Here is an 18,235-nt window from a genome sequence, read left to right on the forward strand (position 1 = left end):
TTACCTGAATGTGTTTTTACCAAGGCTGCAAACAAGATGAAAAATCCAGTCTGCTGTCACATTTACATATTAGTGTCAAACTGAACAGCAACAGAAAAGCAACTAGCCTCAAACTGTGACTAAGTCTTGCACTGTAAGCTGGGTTTTAGTTCCAATGTTTGTCCTTAATGTGTTAGTATGTTGATGATCCTCTTTGATTGCTTCCTAGGGAGGACAACACAACCCCTCTGCTCACACACTCTCCTCTGTGATGTTGTTACCCGAGGGGTCCTGGCTACTGGAGACGAGAGAGAAGTTACCATCGATGAGTTTCTGTCTGGCCTTCAGGGCCTCAGGGTTGATCTCTACTGGCACTGAATGCTTCCTGCCCGGATGCAGGGGCTCAATTTTACCAGCTACAGGTGGGGGGGGGACGGAGAACTTCTTAGCGATGTTGTGCAGGACACTGCATGCCTTGATAATGTGAGACTTTTTGTTCAAGGAGGCTTCTTGTGCAAAACCAAGCTGCATCAGACACCTGAAACGCCTCTTCATGGAGCCAAGTGTTGCCCGCATGACGTTGTGGATCTTGGCGTGGGCCTCATTGAAGCGGGTCTCATTGTCGTTTGCCGGTGCCGACACAGGAGTCAAGACATGTTTGCTTAAGTGATAGCCTTTCCCACCTTTAAGAGACACACAAGACAATGCAGTTGTCAAGACCATTAAAATGTTAATTCTATAGATTGTAAAGTAATGTCTTTTAATAATGCAGATGAAACTAGAGATGTAGTATGGGTTGTGGAGGGTACAAACTAGCCTTGCAGGGTACAGTCATTTCACATAGCTGAGACACTCATCTGTAAACCTACTCAAAGGAAGCAATTCAGAGGATGATACAGCAGCATTAGTTAAGCAGTTTCAGGGCTAAATACAAACTAAAAGGATGCACATAATTTCCTATGAACAAAGTGGATGTACACTTGCTTAACAGAGTATTCAGATCCCTTCCCTTTTTTTCACACTTTTGTGTTGTAGATTTAATTTGAAATGGATCAAATTTCCATTTTTGCCCATCGATTTACACCCAGCAATCCAAAATGACAAAGTGAAAACATATTTTTAGAAATCTTTGCAAATATATTAAAAATCGAAAACTGAAACCTCTCATTTACAAAAGTATTCAGACCCTTTGCTGTGGCACTCCAGATTGAAGTCAGGTGCATCCTGTTTGCTTTAATCATCCTTGAGATGTGTCTATAACTTGATTGGAGTCCAGCTGTGCCAAACGGAATTGACTGGACACAGTTTAGAAAGGCACACACCTGTGTGTATAAGGCCCCACAATTCAAACTGCATGTCAGGCATAAAAAAAACAAAAAAAACAAGCCATGAAGTCGAGGGAACTCTCCATAAACCTCTACCATAAAATTGTAGCGAGGCATAGATCAGGGCGAGGGCAAAAAACCATTTGTAAAGCTTTGAGTGTTCCCAGGAGCACAGTGGCCTCAATAATTGTGAAATGGAAGAAGTCTCGAACCACCAAGACTCTTACTAGAGTTGTCTGTCCAGCCAAACCGAGTGACCGGGCCGTGGTCTGGGAGATGACCAAGAACCCAATGGTTATTCTAACAGCGCTTCAGAAGTCCTCTTCAGAGATGGGAGAACCTGCTGAGAGGACGAGCATCTCAGCAGCACTCTGTCAATCGGGCCTTTATGGTAGTGTGGCACCCTAGTGTGGCATCATATTACAGCCTGCCTGAAGTTTGCAAAATGGCATTTAAAGGACTCAGAGCATGAAGAAAAAGATTCTCTGGTCTTATGAGAGAAAAACTGAAGCCTTTGGACAGAGCTCCAAAGACTGTGTCTGGTGAGCACCAGGCACCGCTCATCACGTGGCGAATTTCATTGCTACAGTGAAGCATGCTGGTGGCAGCATGGTGCTATGGGGGTGCTTCTCAGAGACAGGGACAGGGAGACTGGTCAAATTTGAGGGAAGCATGAATGCAGCCAAATACAGAGAGGTCCTAGAAGAACACCTGCCCCAAACATGACCTGAGACTGGGGCGACGGTTTACCTTTCAGTACGGCAATGTCGTGAAGCCAACAGCCAAGGGGTGGCTTGGGGACCAGTCTCTGACTGTCCTTGAGTGGCCGAGTCAAAGCCCAGACTTAAACCCCATAGAGCATCTGTGAAGAGACGATGACAGTTCACACACTTCCCGTCCAACCTGCCAGAGTTGGAGAGGATCTGCCAGGAAGAACGAGAAACTGCCCAAATACAGGTTTGCAAAGCTTTCAGAGACTAAACTCAGAAGATCTCAAAGCTGTAATTGCTGCCAAAGGGGCTCCTACAAAGTACTAAATACTAAATACTTTTGTAAGTGAGAGATTTCAGTTTTTCATTTCTAATAAATTTGCAAAGATTTTTGAAAATGTGTTTTCACTTTATCATGAAGGGTAATTGGGTGTAGATTGATGGGCAAAAAGAGCAATTTTTAATCCAACTGATTTTAAATATACAACACAGTAAAGTGTGCAAAAAGTGAAGCCACTGTGCATAGTAGGTGGGAAGCAGAAGAGTGATTGTAAAATATGACCGCATTGCATGGGTATTGTTACAAGATGCTAGTGACAGAGTATCAGTGTATCTAATGTGATAATCTTCAGAATTATTGAGTGTGAAACTTTACTCTTGACCTTTTGGAAACAGTGTTGTCATTTTAAAAACGTTTTAACTTCTAACTAGCTTTTTCCACTGATTTCAACCAGACGTTGCGGTTTTCCTTAGAAACGTCTGAGGAAGCCTGTGACACACACACACACGCGTGTAATGGATTTTTTTTTTTTTTTTAAATGTGTGTATTGACTAGTAGGTAACGGAATCGCTCTTGTGGATGTTTCTTTTTAAATGGGCTAATTTCACACGGATATTCAGTTAAAAACATACACGGGCGCAAGTTACGCGTCAGTTTTCACAGATTTTGTAACTTGGACAAAACTTTTATTCATACGATCAAACGGGTCTCTGCCATGCATTGTCGTTTGACCTTTTTTTTTTCTTCTTATCTTACCAATAACCCAATACGGTCCGTGCAGCTCCTTCTCCATCTCCCTCCCTCTGAACGACGAGTCCCACATTTCCTGCTCAAACGTGCTGCCCACGCAACATTTCTCCACACTCAGTATGTTGCCGTCGGAGTCGCATATGAGCTGGCTGACGACCGACGTGTAACCCAAGGTGTTGACAAAAGACCTGAACGTGCTCTTCTCATACGGAGAAGCTCGGATCTTGAAGTGGGCCGGGGCCAGGACGCCCAGCACGTTGGGGATCCCACACAAGCTCTCTGTCTTGAGGGCGACGTTGGCTTTGGCGTCCCGGGTCAGTGGGAATGAGACGAACTGATCGGACGTCCCCGCGATGACGTCGGAGACCGTGCCGATAATGAGCGCGGCCGAGTCGGTCTGGCTCAGGCCGAGTCTGTGCAGGACGGCGGCCGAGCAGACGCCATGCGCGTAATAGTTCAGCGCCACCATGACCATCGCGTCCACGGACAGCGCAGGCTTGTCCGAGGCCACCGCCCTCGTGCGGATGCGGACAGCGTCTGTGACGAACGCGATGCAGGGTCGGGTGAGGTGGAACATCTGGAACAAAGCATCGTCGTCGAAATCGTCGAAACAGCTCGGAGTCCCACAGTCCGCCTCGCCATGTCTGAGGAGTTCTTCCTGGACCGCAAGCCACACCGGCAGAGCGAAGGCCATCTGTTTACTACTGCACTATGTTTAAATACACATGCGCAAGCCCGGCAGAAGGTCCGACATAGCTTACCGGAGCAATGACAAACGATATAAAAAAACAAAACAAAAACAAAAGCTGGGTACCACGGAAGCACGGTCTTCTTTTATGTTTGGGCAGTCCGCAAAGCTGTGTGTCATCGCCACCTGGTGGACAGGAATAAAGACAACCGACATGTGCCGCTACTGTGTATTTAGATAATAAAAACCACAGGGAAGAATGGTGGGGAAACATCCTGCACTTGTAATTTGTTGCAACTTCACTCCTAAATTTTTGGCAGTGGACCTCCAGGTTAGTTTCTTCATCTTATGCAACAGCATCTCATGTATATAAGATATTATTGCTTATTTATTTTATATGATAATGATAAAGAAACATTGACATATATATGCAGTGTCTGTAATTTATTGAAAATAATCATATGCTACCCTTTAATCCAAGGGACAAGTTACGCTGACAAACGGGATTTTGTTACACATTTAGCATATCACAGTAAAAAAGCACAAACACACACATACACACACACAAAATAACTTTGTCCGATACAGCGGCGTGACGTATCAGTAAAAAGTCAGTTAATTCAGTATACCTCTGCCCCATGTTGCAGTGTTCCTGGATAAATAAATAAAGCACAATTCTTCTTTTATAAACAAGGAGTAAACAGTGACATTACAATAAATCCCCAGCAGCTTCTCTTCTCTTCTACTCTGCCTCCAACCAAAATCGCTTTTTTTTAATCATTTGGGTGACAAGTAGAACATTTTGTTGACTTCACTAATGGAAACATCTTTCAGTCTGGATATTCCCCCCTTGCGGTAGCCGTCTGTCCTCTGGCCTCGAGCGTACATATCTGTAACAGAAAGGAGATATCTTATTACTATTCTAGGCAGAAGGAAATGTAGCACTAGTTGCTTTGTAGTGTGAGCTGGTGCTTGTGGCAGCAGTATTAATATTAGTGGTAATTATTGGCCAATATTGAAATTGCACCTATACTGTTGTAAACCAGTGCTTCACAGTTACCAGTGGCCATTTCACCTAACCAGGATACATGTCCTCACCTGTGATGTTGTCCAGGGAGTCGAGTGGAGCCGTGTTGTTCATGTTCACTCCGAACAGCAACAGCACAAAGATCATTAATGCAACCAGCAGGTAGATTGGCACCGCAAGAGCCCAATATCTACGCAAGACAAAATGTTTCAGCTAACTGATCATAAAACATCTTAGCGCGGTACATGTCTTTCTTGAGGGGTTCAGTCAGGAGAGGGAACTCGGTATTGGATAACTAATATCAGTTTAGGATGTTTCCAACTTACTTTTGAGGCCAGTAAGTGAGCCCTATTGAATGAAGCCACTCCTCTGGTATGAAAGCCCAAAGGCAGTACAGAACTGCGGAGAAAAGAAAGGAATGTACATGTCATATTGCAGACAGGGTAGACAGGGTTTTTTGTTTGAATAGCTATTTACAGTGTCTGACACTCGGAAATAGGACCTGAATTTCTTTGCATGTACTGCACACGCACACCCACACACACACACACACACACACACACACACACACACACACACAAAACTAGTGTTACTGCATGAATTTACAATCACCATAACCTGACAGTGTTGAATGACTACATCTGATGTATTTGTTTTGTATTTTTTGAAAAATTAATGAAATACATAAAATTAGTTCTCATATTTGTTGCCGTTTCTAACTTGACCTCAGGCAAAAAAAAAAGTTTAGATTGTTAACTTCTTTTTATTTTATTTACCTAAATATTTTTTCATCAAACAATAAAGCTGAAAGACTTTTGCTCAAAGCTAGATGACTGCTTTTTGAAGTTTTTTTTGCCCATTTTGTATAAAAATAAGCCTTTCGTTGGGACTTGTTTTACCTATGCAAGAAAAGAGGCATTATTGTGTTTGTATCTCCTGCTTTGAGTACCAAATCGCATTGTGCCTTGCTGTGAGGGATAAAAACAGATTAAGGGATTGTGTTTAGTTGGGGAAGGATGTATGTAATTGGGGATGCTATCTTTGTTTGGAAATTCCTTAAGAAAAGCGTTGTTGTTCAACGTTGTTCTGGGTTTTTGAAAGGTTGCCAGCTGTTATGTTTCAGGAAAACATATTCTCAGCTCTGTGACTCGAATCTAATGCAAAAACTGGGGCTATATTTTACTTTGTATTTTTGTGTCTAATATTTGATAGTCCATAATATACCTGGGTTACAACATGATCTGGGAAGTCAGACCTGATTCAAATTGTTTTGAGCCCACTGGAATAATGTTTGTACTGTTCTACCGGTATGTATGTAAATATGTATAAACGTACTATTCAGTCCCTTTATGTCACTGCTGTTTTTTTTTCTTTCTTTTTTTTAAATAAACGTGATTGATGTTTTAATATTGAAAGATTGAAATAACAATATTTGACTTACAGAAGCCAAACTGTGAGCCGAGGAAAAGAACAAACCCATAAATGGCCCTCTCAGGCAGAGGAGAGGGAGAGTTTTCCAGCATGGTCTGAAACGACAACAAAAACAGAGACATGAGGAAGCGTTATGACATACAACATATAAAGCTTAAGACCCAAACTCTGACGGAGTTATTTGCCTATAAATACGTATATGTTTGCTTCACCCAGCTACTGCTGATGCCTCTCATAGAAATATCTCACAGAAAATATTTTCCTGTCGACGCACTTAAATTGAGCTTTGGATATTTACCGAGATGCGAAATATGCGACGCGTGGTTATTTATCCGAAATGGGAATGAAGCTGACTGTGCCTAAACTAGAAAAAAAGAACTTATAATCAGCATGTTTACCAATATCCAGGGTACTTATTTTATCTATGAATACATCACATCTGTCATCCACGGTATCGTCTATCTATTATCTTGCCTACATATTGTCCCATGTGATATTCGGTGCGGTGGGAAACAGGTGGCATAGACGGTGGTTCCGCATTTGGAATTAAAAAAGCAACACGCCACTTTTAACGTATTGATATACCATGGAAATTGGAATAGATATGAGTTGAAAAAAAAATAGCTGCTGTATTGTTTAGCTTTGTCAATAACGAGACGTGCCTCTGTCATGACGTCGTTTGCCGGAAACATTTAGCTGTCACACACCCCGGAAATATACGGTTCAGCATGGCTTTGGAACACCTGAAGTGTAACAGTGAGTAGTTTTATCAGCAGTTAAGGAAGATATCCGGGCAATTCCTCTGGTTTAGTGTGGCTACACGGTAAACTTACTTCGGGGAAACAGTTCATGGTTTGGCAGGTTTGTCCGTTACCTTTTTTTTTTTTAATTTATTTTTTTTATTTTTTTTAACGTTGCGTTGTAACCAGGTGACGAAGCTCTGATGGTCCAGCGTGGCTGAAGGGACAGTTAACAGACTCCACGTACTTAGACCATATAATACAAAATATTTTGCCGAAAGTGGCCATAATGTCAAAGGTGAAGGCAAAGAAAGCAGCCTCTCCAACTAAAACACAGCAGCCCGTATCTAAAAATACAAACAACACTGTGAAAAGGAAAAAGAAACACTGGTTTGGAAAGAGGTTTAAAAAGAAAAAGCTTCTATCAAACGACCAAGGAAAAGTGCAACCTCCAAAAGATGCTCAGCAGTTCTCTGCCAACTGGAAAACACTACAAGAGGTGAGCACCGGCCTGTGTCTGTATCTTAGTGAGAACTTTACATTCGATTTCTGAGTCTTTCCTGAAGGATTGTTCACAAACTTTGTAAATCCACAGATGTTAAAAGCCAGTCAGCCAGAGAAGAAACCGCCTGTGAAACCAAAACATCAGAACGGTGCTCTGCAAAAAAAGGGGGCTAAAGAAGTTTCTTCCAAAAGTATTTCCAAGAACAATACCAGTCCCAGGCAGACAGACACTGGGAAAAAAGTGAGGCACAAAACTGTGTCAAACAGTGTTGCCCCCAAGGTTCCAGCTGTCTCACAGACAAGACAGTCTACTGCTCCAAAAAGGAAAGGGAACAGTGGAGAGTCACACAGCGAGCAAGCAGCCAAGAAGAAGAAGTCTGTGGTTGAAGAGACGAAACCTACAGAGTAAATACACCACTAATTTCTCCTAATATTTAGGTCAAGAATAATTTTGCCTGCCAACTTCATCTTGTTCTTTTGCTCGCGTAGCGAGGACCTTTGGTTTGATGATGTGGACCCTGACGACATTGAGGCGACAATTGGAGCAGAGGCAGCAGAGATCATGAGGAAGAAGCAGGGCATTCAGAAGAGGGAGGCAGAGAGCGCCCTGGTCAAGGAGAATGCCTTTGAGGGGTGAGTGATGACAAAATTCAGTCTTGTGTTGGCGCCTCACAGATGTGCTTCACAAATGTTTATGCAACAATCATATCATACTTAAAAGGGGAAAGACAGGTTGACCCTTTGTTACTACATCTCAGAAACATTCATACCTTAGAGGAATCAGAATTCTTGCATTCATAATTATGTTAATTCAAGAAACTAATTGCAGCCTTAACCTAACAGATAGATTGATAGATTTCTTTTTTGTGCTTAGTTCGAGGAGTTAAGACAAGTGACAGACATTAATAAAAATGAATATATGTGACAAAAGCAGTAAGAGGTTTTCTTCTAAGCTTAAACTCATCAGGCAGGTTGACATAGTAGCGATGGTTCCCTCTCTTATCACCCTGGTTGCCCTTCGCCAACCTCAGTCTCACCAGAGCTGTGGCCATTGATTGCGAGATGGTGGGAGTCGGTCCTGACGGAGAAGACAGCATCTTGGCGCGCGTGTCCCTCGTGAACCAGTTTGGGAAATGCATCTATGACAAATTTGTAAAACCCACCGAGAAGGTGACAGACTACAGGACAGCTGTCAGTGGCATCCGACCAAAGGACATCAAACATGGTGGGTCATGAAATTAATTATAATGAACAATAAGCATATATATTTGGAACTGAAACGAGTTATAATTAATTGCTTTAAACTAGTCTTAATTCACTGTTATACTATAATTTTTTATCCATTTTTACCTCACTGCAGGAGAGGATGTACGGACTGTGCAGAGGGAGGTAGCTGAGATCCTGCAAGGCCGAGTAGTGGTTGGACATGCCATACACAATGACTTAAAGGTAGCCTGGATGTAATATCTGAGAGGGAACAATTTTTTTTAATTTTCAAAACAAGTGTAAGAATTTATAAACCAGTCCTGAACCCCTGTTTCAGATTTTACTCTTGGATCATCCAAAAAAGAAAATCCGGGACACTCAGAAGTATAAACCCTTTAAGAAGATTGTTAAGGTAATCATGCGACACAATGACCAAGAAACTTAAAAGTTTACAAGGTTTCATGAATGTGACTCCTACATACCTGTTGATCCACCCCCAAAAAGGCCGTTGTAGGTCCTAGACCCAATCAGGAAATTTCAGTGATAGTGAGATGATTTTCTTCTTACAGAGTGGTCGACCCTCGCTGAAAGTCCTCTGTAGAGATATACTCAACGTTAAGATCCAGCAGGGCGAACATTCATCTGTAAGTCATCAACACATTACAGCCCTCACTTATAATGTTCAACACAATTCAATCCACTCCTGCTTATCAGATAATAAATAGTAATAATGATCAGCAGTGCGGTGTTTCATGGTCTCTATGCTCTGCCTTCCCTTGGCAATAATATTAATAATAATGATCCCTTCGACTGTTCTCCAGGTCCAAGATGCACAGGCCACCATGAGGCTGTACACTATGGTGAAAAAACAGTGGGAAGCAGAGATTAAAGCCAGTCAGAAGAACAAAGACCCAGACAGGAAAAATCAGAGAAAGCCCAAATTGCCTAAAAACAAGGGCAAGAATCCTTTGGTATAATGAATTCAAAGCCAATCTGCAAGAGGACAGATCATCTCTGGATAAGAGCAGACCTGTCTGAGATGATCAAATGTTTGGGTTGGTTTTTGGATGACAAAGAAACCACAAGCAGACTTTTGAAAGTAACAGATGGAACACATGACAGTATGATACTCATGAGTTTATGTAAGATCTATCACAGCAGTTCCTCAAAGTGATGAAAAACAAACCATTCAGAATACCAAGGAAGATTTCTGTAAAAATGTGTGTGTTTTTTTTTGGTTTGTTTTCTAAGTATTTTTGTCGGCCCAAGCCTCTCACTTCCAGGATGTGAAAGACTTGATTGTTTTGGCGGATTTGCCAAGGCTTTCGTAAACCCAGGACTGTTTAGCCTGTGCATCTCAGGCTGTGACTCAAACAAGTATTAAAACATCTGCGAGATCTTGAAGCCTTTATTTACACTGAACCTTTCAGCCATTTCCTTCTTATATATATATCCAGGCATCATTTCCCAACATGTTATTCCCAGCACCTGGTGGCAGGGTTCAAATCCTGCGTCTCCCAATTTAGTCAGCAGAGTGCTCGTAAGAACTCAAAATCAGGTGTCCACAACCACACAATGCACTGGTGACGTATTGTTTTTGCATTATGGTTCCAGTCTTGTATAAGTTCTCTAGAACTTGGGTCTCTCGTGACTCAGTTTGTAACAATTTGATTTCTGGTTGCCTAAAAGCTGTATTTTTTAAAACTATGAATAAAACATAAGAATTTATTCCTCTGTATCTATATTGCATTTATTGTTTAAAAAAAAACTCCTTACCAGTGATTCCGTTGTTGTCAAGCACAGATGTAAACCTACTGACCTATTCTTGATTTGTCTTGTCATGTCTGAAACTGACCTCTCTATGAAGCAGGTGGTTAACAGTTAGTCCATGAAAACTATTGCTTAGATTTTTTTATGCTCAATTTTTCTGGAATTTGCTGCTCTCATATGACCCAGTGACCATCTTCGGATTTTCAGAGATTTGACTGTCTAATGTCAATTTTCAGCACCGTCCTTCTCATGGTGATGACAGCTTATAACAGCATGGTTTCTTGTATTTTTTTTTTACTACGACATGGAAGGCCTTACATTTGTCAAACCCTGGAGCAGTGTCCCAGACATGCTGCACAGTAGCTCTAGACCATAATGTGTACTCTGTCTGTTCACGCCCTAAGCCTTTGATTTAACATCTCCAGACATTCTCAGATGACCCCAGATGAAACCTGCAACCTTGGTCGGAAGAATTATACCATCAAGTTCTGTAGCCCTATCAGATTATGAAGGCCTCAGGCGGATGAAAACTGTATTTCTTTATCATTCTAAGATGAACACAGAAGGTGGGGGACAACTACCCGACAGTACTGGAAGAAGGATGAACTGTCCTTCCTGATTGTTTCTGCTTCAAATGTAAGTGTATTTTTGGTCTCAATAGCAAACCCTGCGAGGATTGTTTGAATATACTTTTAATACCATTATTCATACAGCCTTTTAACAACAGCATTAATCATTATTTTAATGAAGTTCTGTATTGTCTTCCACAATCTCACCGAGGCCTAAAATTTTATGTGGCTTTATTTGGGTTTTTTCGTTCAGTCCTGGCGATCATTTGTGGGATTTAGACCCCTTGTTTACCGGCAGTATGTCAGTAGGATTTGCTGCCCAGAAGCTGATGCACTGTGTGCCCCTTGTTGCTGAAATGAAGCCGATGCCCTTGGTCTGCAACCTCCAGGATCTAAATTAGGCTCTGTATAGAGCTCGGTCCGATGCCATGAAGGCATCTGGCAGATGAAAAGCAGAACAACAGTCCTCAGTGTAAATCTGAATGCAGGAACTGACTCATATGCTGATTTGGTAAAGGGGTATTACTGTATGCTTGTAGTGCAACAGAGTAGCGTGTTCACAGTAAAGATATGTAATTCTCCCCCTGTAAATTTTTTGTTACACTACAAACATCGGAGCACAGTGAGAAAAGCTGTCTTTGAAACGCTGCAAGGTTCTCAGTCATTTAAAATGTATGTATATACTAATGTCAGCAGATTAGCTGGATTCCAAGGAGGATTATGATGTTGTGCTTCTTCTGCCTATAGTGAGACCACTATCAGGATCTGAACCTGGAGGAATCGGTTTGGCCAGAAAAGGATCCTTTGTGCTTAGTGAGAGTGAGGGCCTGTAACACTGATAAGTAATGAAAGCTAATCAAAGCCATTTAAGGAGGGCGGCCTTAACAAGTGACTCACCCATCCTACAGCTCAGTCTCAGTTTGTAAAAAGAAGAAACAGACTAGTTGGAGTTTGATAGATTTATAGGAGATTTATTGCTGAACACAGATGGTATAAAAGTTTAGCACCACTATGTTTTTGAATCTGTATGATTCCTTGAATTAATGTAGCCTTCATAAAAAGATCTGAATTTTATGCTGCACAGGACGCAGCTCGGATCAACTTCCCAGGAAATAACAGTAACTTCTATTATGACGATGCATGCACAAGGGCTATGATGTGAGCCCAAATGTGTTCATCGTCGTCATCCGAGACCTCACACGTGCGTAGCGATCACTTCCAGGGACTCCGTTTTCAGAAATCATACTGTAAAAGTTGTGAAAATGAATATAAGTAGTGCAACCCATGAAAATTATTCTAAGAAATGTCCATATCAGCACCTTTCAACAGGATAAATTCTTTAAACAGATGTGTATTGTTATATTCACCAAAAGTGGACGGCAGAATGCATATGGAAAGGCCTCGTGTTCAAGGTTTCCTGCATCTGTCACATTTACAAAGACTAATAAGACTAATATCTTTTGCAATTTTGTTTGTCTGCATTGTGAAAGTTCACCAATGTCCACTCCCCATTTGTATCAGTGAGGGCTTTTACATGCGCACCAGTATCCTGGTTTTGATCTGTTTTTTTTTTTTTTTTTGTGTGTGTGTTTCTCAGTTAGGTATTGGACATCAACATTTTATCCTGGTTTCGGAAACCTGGATGAGCCCTTATTCCAGTGTTGAGAAACCTGGATGCTGTGGCATGTATACACCTTATCCAGTTTTCTGGACACTCTTTGTTGGTACAGAACATTGCGGCTGAGATATTGACAAATCAAGACACAGCTGCATAGAGATAATCATAAACCTAGATACTGTACGATCATGTATACAGGGATGTGAATAAACAAGTTTCTCATGTTCCATCTAAACATCGCACCCCGAATAAGATCAAAACTAGGATAAGACTCAAAACCGGGATACTAATACGTATGTAAATGTACTCATTGAGGGTAGAGTAAAATAAATAAATAATAAATAAATAATAATAAATAAAATTAAATCAAAACCTTTGTAAAACAGGTTTAACAAAACTTTAAGTAAAACTAATTTTATTAATGCATATTATCAGAAGTCCTTACTGCAAAGGGATAAATTATGAACGGTATGTAAGGGTTAAAAGTGTAACATTACTAAATTTTTGAATCAATAAAGTTTTTTATTTTGGTATAGATTTTGGAAAACAGTTTTCTGAACTGTATGATGCATTGGAAACAGCTAAGTTGCAGCTTAGAGGAAAAATGAGTAATACCAGTTTGGACATGGCCTGCAGTAGAGATGTCCTGTGAACCCAAATTCATTTATTGTCGACATTTAAAACTTTACACCAGCATAGTGACCATTTCCAGGAGATCCAGATACAGTAAAAAGAAATCCAAAATGAGTCCTTATTCAACTTTATTGAAAAACATGATTTTATTGGAAAGACATTTAATTTCTGAGAAATTGTACAGAATTCACTAAGCCACATAGTGTTTCAGTCATCATCCATTGATTACTCCATCCCTCCATTTGCTGCCTGTCGAAATCTACATTGTGATGGCAAACAGCCGAGCAGAACAGTTCATTCCAATGTTTGTTGCCTCAAATGAGGCCAAAACATTGCTCCAACTTATCTTGCAATAGCTTCACTTCACTGCCTTTTGGAATGATTTTCAGGCCTGTGTTGTGATTACATCTGATATCAGCTTGAGTCAAAACTGCAGACCACCCCAAAATCCTATTTAAACCATTGACATACTTACTACTAATTTACTTACATAATTTACATTTTATACATACGGTGGAATGTAATGTATATTTAAAACTAGTAAGGCTCTGGTAAAACGATAACCAAGGTTTTAGTTACATTTTTTAATTACATTATATTTCTTTAATTCATAAAATTAATCATTTAATCAGATACTGATCCATTGATTTACAGAAAATAGTTCCTAAAACAAAATGAAGCTGTGGAGGACTATAGAGTCTCTTTACAGACTAGCTTGCTAGAATTTCCTCCCAATAACTGCACTGCTAGAAATAACATGGTAGTAAAGGCTGCATCCACTCATTTAACCAATCTAATGGTGGGAAAGGAGGAATTACTGCTTTTGCTTACATGGCACTTGGTTCATAATTCAATAAAATTTTACTTACAGTCTTCCATAATACTGCTCATGGTTCCTGTCTCGAAAGCGATTAGTCAGTGTAGACATTTGTTGTGAGGTCTGTGGGCTTTCAAACACACAGCTATAAAACAGCGCCTCTGCAAAGTTTGATTTGTGCGTCTTGCTTAGTTTACACACCAAATCCAATCTAATATCCCTGTACAACCACCTTCCACTGAATATAAAAAAATTTACAGGCTTGAACGTCACTTGGCGTTTCATCTCTGAAGGGACATTTTTCATTTCTGAACACGAGAGGCACCAAGTCGGTGGATACTGTTGCTCAATTAGTGATAGACATATCAATAAAGATTACTGAACCACCAGTTTCTCACTGTCAGTCAGTGTTTTTGCATCCTCGAGGCCAACAATCCTTTCTGTTTACCCTATAGTGCAGTCCCAGTCCGTGCAAATATGTAGTATACAGTATATTAGATATACAGCAAATACAGTATATATTAAGGGCTGGCTGTAGTGCAGTACAGTCCTTTTTCTTTTGTATAATATGCTGTGTACAATGTTCAGTGTCCGCCTACAAAAATGAAAACAACATTTAAAGGAAATAATGGTAAACTAGTGAGACTGAGGACATAGTCACAGAGCTGCGTTTTTCTCTGTCAGTGCTTGAGTGTTATTATTGACCACACAATGTCTTCTATGGTCTGCTGCTCACTACTTCCTTATGCATGAGCTGCACTATGCTGCCGCCAAGAGACTGACCGAGGATGTGTCTGTGTTGACTAATGCTGACTCTGAGTGCGAGCAAAGTTGAACATTCAGTATTTATGCAGGTTGATGAGGAAACAGTGTCAGCTACTTTCTGTGGATGACTTCCTGCTCCTCTGCTCTGGTCTGGCGATGCTGAGGGTGGACTCACTATCACCTTTATGGGCTTTTATGAGCAGTGATGGACAGTCTTGTTGTTACTGGACATGGTCAGGCTTAACTGATCATGCAAATGATTCATTTCATTCTAAGCTGATGCTAAAAGACCTTTCCACAAAAAATTACTGTGATTAAAGTAGGATATCTAATGGAGGTCTTACTAAATGAATTTGTAGCTGATAAGTTAGTATGGTTTTTAGCCATGCTTGCGGCTTGGGTGCATGTATGGAAATGTCGGTCTGTTGGTTGGTTGTTCCACCACTTTGTTGAAAGAGTTCAACAACAATGGGATTGATTGCCATGAAATTCTGTATGGACATTGATGGTCCCCAGAGGATGAATGTATAGATGACTTTGGAGAGCCCCTGACTTTTCCTCCAGTGCAACCAGCACATTTACTTTTTTGGTACAAAGTGAAGCGTCTCAAGAGGCCTTGGATGGACTGCCGTAACATTTGCTCTTGTTAGAATCTTGTTAGATTTTATTGCCCTCAACATACTGTATGCTTAATGCTATAGATACTTTCAGAAATGTCTAAAAAACCCTTGCAGACTTTGCTGGAGGGGCTCTGGCTGCTGTTTCAACAGCTTGAATTATCTATGAATTCTTGATTTCAGCACCTGTATAAATTTTGTGTTCGAGCGATCGTAGACGGTGCTGCAGTGGTTTGGGAGGTTGTAAATGAACAAGGAGTGCTATACTGCAGAATAAAGTTATATAGAATAGAGTTTCCTGCCGGTGCCGAAAACAGCTCTAAACGTTGCCCTTGGTAGAGACATTGGTTGGGAGCCACATACTGTAAAACCGGACTTAGTTCCTAAATATTAGACATACAAAATACACAGAGAGAAAAAGCAGCTGTACTAGATCTAAAACACTGTCATATTTACATATGAATGTTGCTCATGTTCGGACTGTTACAATGAACAGGTAAGCATTTAGTGTCTTCCTCATGGACTCCCTAACAGGCCACGTAGCTGCTGTGGGGATCAGTCCTGTAATCTTGTGGCATGGTTTACCAAAAGTCCATGTTAAGCTGTGGAATAAAGGCTTCCCAAACATGTCAGTGACAGTACAAAGAACAAAGGATGGGAGCTGTTGAATGCAGAGAAGTGAAAAATTGAATGGAAAATCAGGAAGAGCTGCAAATCCAAGATTTTTTTGGTGTTCTTCAAGTTTTTAAGTGCCTGTGTTTGTGCACATATTAAGCATATTACATTTTCTCATTTCCTGCCTTTGACAGCTTCCCTCCTTTTCATTTTGTCTGGTCTACCCAAGCATCCTGTCTCCTAGCTGACACAATTCCCATATTTATAGCACCAGAATTCTTGAAAAGTAGAGTTTACATTTTTTTTCCTTGTGAATAATGCAGCCATTTGAAGGCAGCTACAGTGGCTCAGTGTTAAGCACTGTAGCCTTACAGCTGTAGGAGGCCTGACCTTTCCTTGGTAGAGTTTATTTGAATGGTCCACAGTCTGAACACAGAGAAGTTAAATGGTTTGGAGACACTGTAGATCTGTATGTCAGCTGTCGTCCCCTTTGGAAAAGGATAAGAGGGCAAAAATAATGAATTAACCAATTAAGTTCTTCTGTATTTAGAAATTTCCCTTTTGCAGTTTTAAATGGTTAATTTTACTGTAACACAATCACCTTTGTACTAATTCTAAATGCACTTTTTTTTAAAAACCCATCAATTTCATTGTGCCTCCTTTACTCATCTTTTTTTCCGTCCACACTTTGCTCTTTCAAGAACATTGTGTGGTCAAAGGAAAATGCTATCGGTACCTAGCAATAGCCTTTGCCCTTTTACTACTGTTGTAATTTTTATGAGGCGATGTTGCACTCACATTGAGTTTCCTGTCGATAAGTGCACCAGGAACATTGCTGATCATAGTGTTTTTACTTGAATATTGGCTCTGACCAACCGTCCCGCTGCAGTGCTCTAAATAAAGGTCTTCTGGTCAGTGCATGATGCATTCAAATAAGAAGTCATTTTGTTTGTTTGAGCCTTCGACGCTTATTTTTCTTGAGGAGACTGAAAAAAATCTGCTTATATTGTGCCTGCAGTTTGTCTTTTTACAGGAATTTCATTGAAATAGTGACATTTTGATAGTAGTAATAATAAAAATAATACTAATGATAATAATATGTTTGTTGAGAATGGAGAGGGCCTACAGAGCAAAGATATCCCACCTTCATCAACGCAGTGTCCACCCTTGTTGTAGTTGCTATAATTATTATTCAACATATTACTCCCAGACTGTGTCATGTAACCCACCTGCTTCTCTGCTGCCACATGACTGCTGATGTCAGCCAAGCCAGAGTCAAGGCTGGGAACCTGTAGACAAAATGGTGTTTGTGCGTCCCTCCAGCAGAGTGAGCATGTGTGGGCTATGTAGGCTAAAGTGGGGAAGAGGAGGATAAAAAAAAAGAGAGAGAAAATTAAACAGATGACAATAAATCCACACAATCCTTCATATTGTGTGTCTGTGTGTGTTTGACATACATATTTATGAAGTTCAGCAGTCATATGAGAAATTAGCCTCTGTATTCACCGGGGTCCTCCCACCCCTCTGTCTTGTTCTCTAATCCGCCCACATGTATCGTCTGAGGGAAAAAAAAAAAAAAAAAAAATAGTGCAGAAGGTGACGCTCTTCCAACGGAACAGAGACGGGCACAGCGAGGGAAAGGCAAAGGGAGAGGTGCCTACAGGCTGCATCTCCACTGAAACATTTGGAAGGGGGGAGACAGAGGAAGAGCTGAATGGTAGCTACACCCTGCGCCTGGAAGCGTAGAGACACTGTAACAAAGGCTGGCAATTATTTTTTTGGCAATAACAAAAGAGGTGGGAGAGGGCTCCGAAAACCGAGGGAAAGAGCAAAAGGCAGTTTTTAGGGGGACCTCTGCTTCATTTCATCCGAAAGACTCATCCCCTGCCACCATCAGCATGACCATAAGCTATAAGTAACATTCGGCAATAACGGTGTCCAAACGAGATTTCCAGCAACAGACGCGCGCAATCCTATGTTGATTTATTATAATCGTGGGGGGGAAAAAAAAAAAAGATCAACTGAATGCCTGCGAGAAACTGGATACTCTCTGAAATCATAAGAAAGAGCGATCTAACAAAGAAAACTACGTTTTGATTGATCTTTAAGCTTGATGTGCGTGTTCCTGCACGCACTGAAGCGAACCTGAACCAAAAGCAAGTGAGTATGAATCGTGTCTGTGTTTATGTCT

The 18,235-nt window shown here is 40.9% G+C and overlaps 3 protein-coding genes across 4 annotated transcripts; 1 reads left to right on the plus strand and 2 right to left on the minus strand.

The window, feature by feature from the left end:
- Window positions 1-199: 199 nt before the first annotated feature.
- On the minus strand, window positions 200-3,924 carry si:dkey-197c15.6 (putative nuclease HARBI1). Its single transcript, XM_040135408.1, has 2 exons — window positions 3,051-3,924; window positions 200-662 (listed from the first exon to the last, which is right to left on the minus strand). The coding sequence occupies exons 1-2, from the start codon at window positions 3,736-3,738 to the stop codon at window positions 232-234; spliced, it is 1,119 nt and encodes a 372-aa protein (XP_039991342.1). The 5' UTR covers window positions 3,739-3,924; the 3' UTR covers window positions 200-231.
- A 219-nt stretch (window positions 3,925-4,143) lies between these two features.
- On the minus strand, window positions 4,144-6,781 carry LOC120794381 (phosphatidylinositol glycan anchor biosynthesis, class P). 2 transcript variants are annotated; one of them, XM_040135412.1, is made up of 5 exons: window positions 6,489-6,599; window positions 6,201-6,285; window positions 5,086-5,158; window positions 4,831-4,949; window positions 4,144-4,622 (listed from the first exon to the last, which is right to left on the minus strand). In XM_040135412.1, exons 2-5 carry the CDS (start codon window positions 6,280-6,282, stop codon window positions 4,510-4,512), a joined length of 387 nt encoding a protein of 128 aa, XP_039991346.1. In that variant the 5' UTR covers window positions 6,283-6,285; window positions 6,489-6,599; the 3' UTR covers window positions 4,144-4,509. The 2 variants fall into 2 exon arrangements, with proteins under 2 accessions (XP_039991346.1, XP_039991345.1); XM_040135411.1 differs by having other exon boundaries at window positions 4,145-4,622; window positions 6,589-6,781.
- A 4-nt stretch (window positions 6,782-6,785) lies between these two features.
- rexo4 (REX4 homolog, 3'-5' exonuclease) lies at window positions 6,786-10,368 on the plus strand. The gene is made up of 9 exons (XM_040135407.1): window positions 6,786-6,946; window positions 7,120-7,429; window positions 7,526-7,839; window positions 7,924-8,067; window positions 8,466-8,659; window positions 8,795-8,883; window positions 8,978-9,052; window positions 9,210-9,284; window positions 9,462-10,368. Exons 2-9 carry the CDS (start codon window positions 7,220-7,222, stop codon window positions 9,615-9,617), a joined length of 1,257 nt encoding a protein of 418 aa, XP_039991341.1. The 5' UTR covers window positions 6,786-6,946; window positions 7,120-7,219; the 3' UTR covers window positions 9,618-10,368.
- The last annotated feature ends 7,867 nt before the right edge of the window (window positions 10,369-18,235 follow it).

This window comes from Xiphias gladius, chromosome 9, assembly GCF_016859285.1.
Source record: "Xiphias gladius isolate SHS-SW01 ecotype Sanya breed wild chromosome 9, ASM1685928v1, whole genome shotgun sequence".
Classification (NCBI taxonomy): Eukaryota; Metazoa; Chordata; class Actinopteri; order Istiophoriformes; family Xiphiidae; genus Xiphias; species Xiphias gladius.

Excerpts from the sequence above, each read along its gene's own strand:
- si:dkey-197c15.6 (XM_040135408.1), bottom strand. The coding sequence starts at position 3,738 with ATGGCCTTCGCTCTGCCGGTGTGGCTTGCGGTCCAGGAAGAACTCCTC. Across the intron at positions 663-3,050 it reads CGGACCGTATTGGGTTATTG|GTGGGAAAGGCTATCACTTA; the intron begins GTAAGATAAGAA and ends TGTCTCTTAAAG.
- rexo4 (XM_040135407.1), top strand. The coding sequence starts at position 7,220 with ATGTCAAAGGTGAAGGCAAAGAAAGCAGCCTCTCCAACTAAAACACAG. Across the intron at positions 7,840-7,923 it reads GAAGAGACGAAACCTACAGA|CGAGGACCTTTGGTTTGATG; the intron begins GTAAATACACCA and ends TTGCTCGCGTAG. Across the intron at positions 8,660-8,794 it reads ACCAAAGGACATCAAACATG|GAGAGGATGTACGGACTGTG; the intron begins GTGGGTCATGAA and ends ACCTCACTGCAG.
- LOC120794381 (XM_040135412.1), bottom strand. The coding sequence starts at position 6,282 with ATGCTGGAAAACTCTCCCTCTCCTCTGCCTGAGAGGGCCATTTATGGG. Across the intron at positions 5,159-6,200 it reads CGGCTCACAGTTTGGCTTCT|TTCTGTACTGCCTTTGGGCT; the intron begins GTAAGTCAAATA and ends TTTTCTCCGCAG. Across the intron at positions 4,950-5,085 it reads CTCACTTACTGGCCTCAAAA|ATATTGGGCTCTTGCGGTGC; the intron begins GTAAGTTGGAAA and ends TGTCTTGCGTAG.